The sequence below is a fragment of the Papilio polytes genome, unplaced genomic scaffold, assembly GCF_000836215.1.
Source record: "Papilio polytes unplaced genomic scaffold, Ppol_1.0 DF824146.1, whole genome shotgun sequence".
Classification (NCBI taxonomy): Eukaryota; Metazoa; Arthropoda; class Insecta; order Lepidoptera; family Papilionidae; genus Papilio; species Papilio polytes.
Genome location: NW_013525058.1, coordinates 1389670 through 1393908, shown reverse-complemented (window position 1 = coordinate 1393908; position 4239 = coordinate 1389670). Strand labels below are relative to the sequence as shown.

Below are 4239 nucleotides of genomic sequence, written 5' to 3'. Positions count from 1 at the left end.
GTTCCCGGACGTGTGGAAGGCCGCGCGAGCCGCGTCAGTCAATTATTTAACTTTTTGCGACATTTGTATTGTAAAGATTTTGCACTTTGACCGTTATAGTTGTAATACACAAATCTGGTGATATCCCTGACTGATGTATCAATGCAAGTAGCGATGCTGTCCGGGCGACGTCGATGTACCTGTTTTTACTTTGTGTGAGCGTGTTTTGTATTTTTAAAGAGTATGGTTTTATTTCAATTTTAATATTTATCTGTTTGTTGTTTTGGTGCCTATAGTACTGAGTGAAAATGTACACCTGTAATGGATATGTCAGTTAGTCAGTATTACACGCTAGAGTTCCGTTTGTATATTTCGTATTTGACCAAACTATATGAGCGATAGTTTATGATATATATTTTTACAACACGACTTGAATATGAAAATGTCATTGTGATGTGTATATTTTTGGTGATAAAAAGTAATTTTATAATGAAGTAAATTGTAAACTTTACACGCTCCTCCTTCACTTTTGTGAGGGATGATAATGCGTCAATTTTACTGACAGTTATCAGGTAATGATAAGCGAATGTTGGCGATGTCGCCTCGTCTTAAATAGGTGATAGGTTAGTATTTAAGCTGTGGATGGCTTAAGTGTAAGAGCGGTGGAGGCCGACATGCCTACAGAATGGTGGCCGTGGATTGGATGGATGGAGTAAGCTCGAAGAGAGTCATGTCTTGGTGGAATGCTGTCGATCCTCAAGGCAGTTATTGGTGGTGAGATCACTTGAGGAGTATAAAAGCAAATATGCATCAGCCCTTCTTTATACTAAGTGTACCAAATTGTAGAAAACGTAATAAGCTAAAGACTTAGTATGATTAGTTTAAAAAATGAAAAATGCGTATATGCTTCTACACCCTCAGTTACTGTGTGGTGATCTGTGCGCTATTTATTAGCCAAATTACTAGAAAGAATGTTATGTCGATGCTTTAGGTCTCAAGTGCTCAGGTGTTCAAATGTGTTTATTTTTGTATAGAAAGGTATTTATTTATTTTTATTTTTCGTGGAGACGAGTTTAGTTCGATTCGATTTTTAGTACATTATAGCGAATAGTAGATGTAAGTGTAAGGCACGGATTGAGATCCTGCGTTTTAGGAGGGTCTGGTGAATAGTGCTGCTGTGTCCCAAAGAATGTTATACACGTATAGACGATTTAGTATTGGAAAGGGTCCGAACACTGTATTTACATTTCTGTATGCAATGTCACACGCGTGGGATCTGACAAGTTATTATTGATTCTAGAAACTATGGAAATGTTCGAAGTTTCGAGAAACGTGTACCAACTGTTTAGGAAAATATTGCTTCTGATAGAGATCGATCCGTTCATGCGATACGATTATTCCAGAAATATCTAGCGAAAATTGTATTGAACTCGAAACTAGTTCATTTCAGTCGCGAGACTTTCAATCGGTGTCATCACACTCTTATAAAAATTAGGCATAATAATTGTTTTTTTGGATCGGTGTAATATGGATGTTAGGAATAGACTTGGGGTTGGCAGTAAGCGGCTCGAACGGTTCGCTTGACACAATTTGTTGGTTCTCTTGGAAGTTTAATATATTTGTTGTGAGATTACAATGTTGAATGTATTTCTTTTTCGGTGTCGAGGAACGTTCCGGCCGCTGCGGGCGGCGGCGAGTGGACATAATGGACTCGAATTTTGTGTAGTAAATACAATTAGTATTTTATAAGTAAACGAAACATCACTGCCATGTATGACCTTACTGTTTATATTGTAATATTACATTTTTTTATTAAATAATTAAGTACGGACGTATTTTTCATTTAATTGTTTCATTCATAGGTATCCCATCCTTTTCCCTTCTATTACACTCTTTATGACTACGGCCGAAAACTGATTCTAATTTTAAACCGATTGCTTCTAAACCGCAGTTTTCAATCCGTTATGCCTCAAAAGGTTGATGGAATTTGGAATTTAATCGTGATAATTAAGATATTGGTACATGTTTAAATGTCGTATCAGTATCCGGCCGTTAGTACTTTGAGCGAGAGAGATAACTTATATTGTAAAATGACTCATCGGCGATAAAAGCGTAAAATTAAAATAAAACATTCGTATCAAAATAGTTATTGACCTTTATTTCATAAACATAATTTGCATATTTGTATAAACTAGCCTAAGGTTCAACTTTGTGCTTATCACATACTATTTTTTTTTAATTTAGTCACATTGAATTAGCGATTACAATAAAAGTTTTGTTAAAGCATTTAAAATGACACAATTGTTTAGACGTAACTATAATTGTAGGAAGATAGAGGCTTTCTAAAGAATAAGCAGTCTTAAGTATTACTAAAAAAAAAAACTTAATTTGTGATGTCTTATAATCTAGTATAAACATATGTTTCTATATATTGGATTTAAATATTAAGTAAGCTTTATTAGCACCTATTCGTTTCAAACCTAACTGTAAATCTGCCGCTCTCAAAGTAATTTAATGATTACTTAAAAGTCAATCAGTAGTTATTACACAAAAGGGAATGTTCCCTACCGTCACCCGGCTCCGCCCCCACGTGAGAATAAAAAGTTACATATGTCCCTCTATCACGAATAAGGTGACAGTTGGAACCGTTATGAAATAAAATATAAGTTCGAACCGTCCCCTCGTCGCAAAAGGTGGGACGCATGAAACTTATTATTCTCACCTGTCTCCACGTGGGGACAGAGCAGGGTGTCCGTTGGGAACAATTCCACAGAAGGTTCCTTAGCCATCTCTTAATTATTCTGAGTAAAACGACAATGTTAATTCATACAGAGAGCTTTATAACGGGGCATTGCCAGCTGATCAAAGGGTGCAAGAAGATTTTTTTCCAAAGAAACTTTTTAGTGAAATATTGACAAGTTTCTAAGTTTAGAGATTATAGGTATTTTAGTATTTTGATATTTTTAAAATCTCTAGGGCTTTCCCCTCGCCCTGCACCCGCATTGGCGACGTCAATCCTTTCATTACATTTTAATAAAAAAAATATTTTAGAATGAATTCATCAAATATTAAAAAAAATATACATATAGCTGACAATAATCTGTTTACAGCAAAATAAAGAATTTGGTATAAAATTGCACAGCAATATTTAAAGCTTACATAAACCCTAAAATCATCGGGTACATAGGTTATTTCTCAATTCCTGCGTTACTCGCGATTTAAAAAAAAATTCGAAAACATATTAAATTTAGCAACTATTTTCTAACTTAATTCAGATACATTTTTAATATTTTTCGTAATAACGTATACGTCGATATATGCACAAATTAAATTAATATTCTTTACATGTGTAAAGCGCGTTGCTCTATAAAAATCTATTAGCTTAAAAACTGTTACCAAACAGCCTTTATGTTCATTGTGACATAACAATTCAACAATTCCTTTACAATTCTTAATTGCAGTAAATCGATATTTTATTCAACATTTTTGAGAAGACATAGGTACTTATAACATTCATAATAAATGTAAAAAAACATTTTGTTTCCGAAGTTTTTTTTGTTAGGGAAGAATTCAGATATGGAAGAATATTTTTGTACATGTATGACTTTTTTTGGCAACACTTATTATTTTAAAAATTCATATTTCAACAAATTTACTTTTGTTAACTAATGGTGCAAATAACAGGGGTACAGGAATTATCGTCTATCTTAAAAATACATCGAACGTGAGCAAACAATAACAATTACAAAAGAGTATAAATGTCTTTGTTTTTTTAACAATCAATGTAAAAACACGGTAGTACATACGTAGTAAGCATTACATTAAGTAATTGAAGGCACTACAATGTGCTACTAAATGCAGTTTATTGTTATAAAGTGATAAAATATTTTTTCTTCTCGTCGTGTATTAATAGTAAGCTGTGTGACTAAAATGTGCACTTATTATAAACTAGTCACGTAATTAATTTATTATTGTGACAAGCGATGATAACAGGGGGCGGGGTACAGCGTTCTGGAGGCGGGGTAAAGTGCTCAGAAGACGGGGAAGTGTTCAGGGGGGGAGCATTCAGAGGAAAGGGTAAAGTACCGAAACGGAGTATAGCGCTTTTAGTCGGCGAGGTACAGTGTGCTGTGGGCGGGGTACAGTGCCTGGGGGCGGGGTACAGCGCTCAGGGGGCGGGTACAGTGCTCAAAGCGGTTTGTAGCATTTTGGGGGTGGGGTACAGCGTTCAGAGGGCGGGGTGCAGTGCTTAAAGCGGGG

General features: G+C 35.1%; 1 protein-coding gene across 1 annotated transcript in view; it reads left to right on the top strand.

Moving 5' to 3' along the window:
- The window catches only part of LOC106111729 (lysine-specific demethylase 6A), a 34547-nt gene extending 30315 nt beyond the window's left edge, over window positions 1–4232 (top strand). The window contains exon 12 of the mRNA XM_013293872.1: window positions 3961–4232. Coding sequence (XP_013149326.1) covers window positions 3961–4232 — 272 coding nt within the window. The remainder of the gene's footprint in view (window positions 1–3960) is intronic.
- The last annotated feature ends 7 nt before the right edge of the window (window positions 4233–4239 follow it).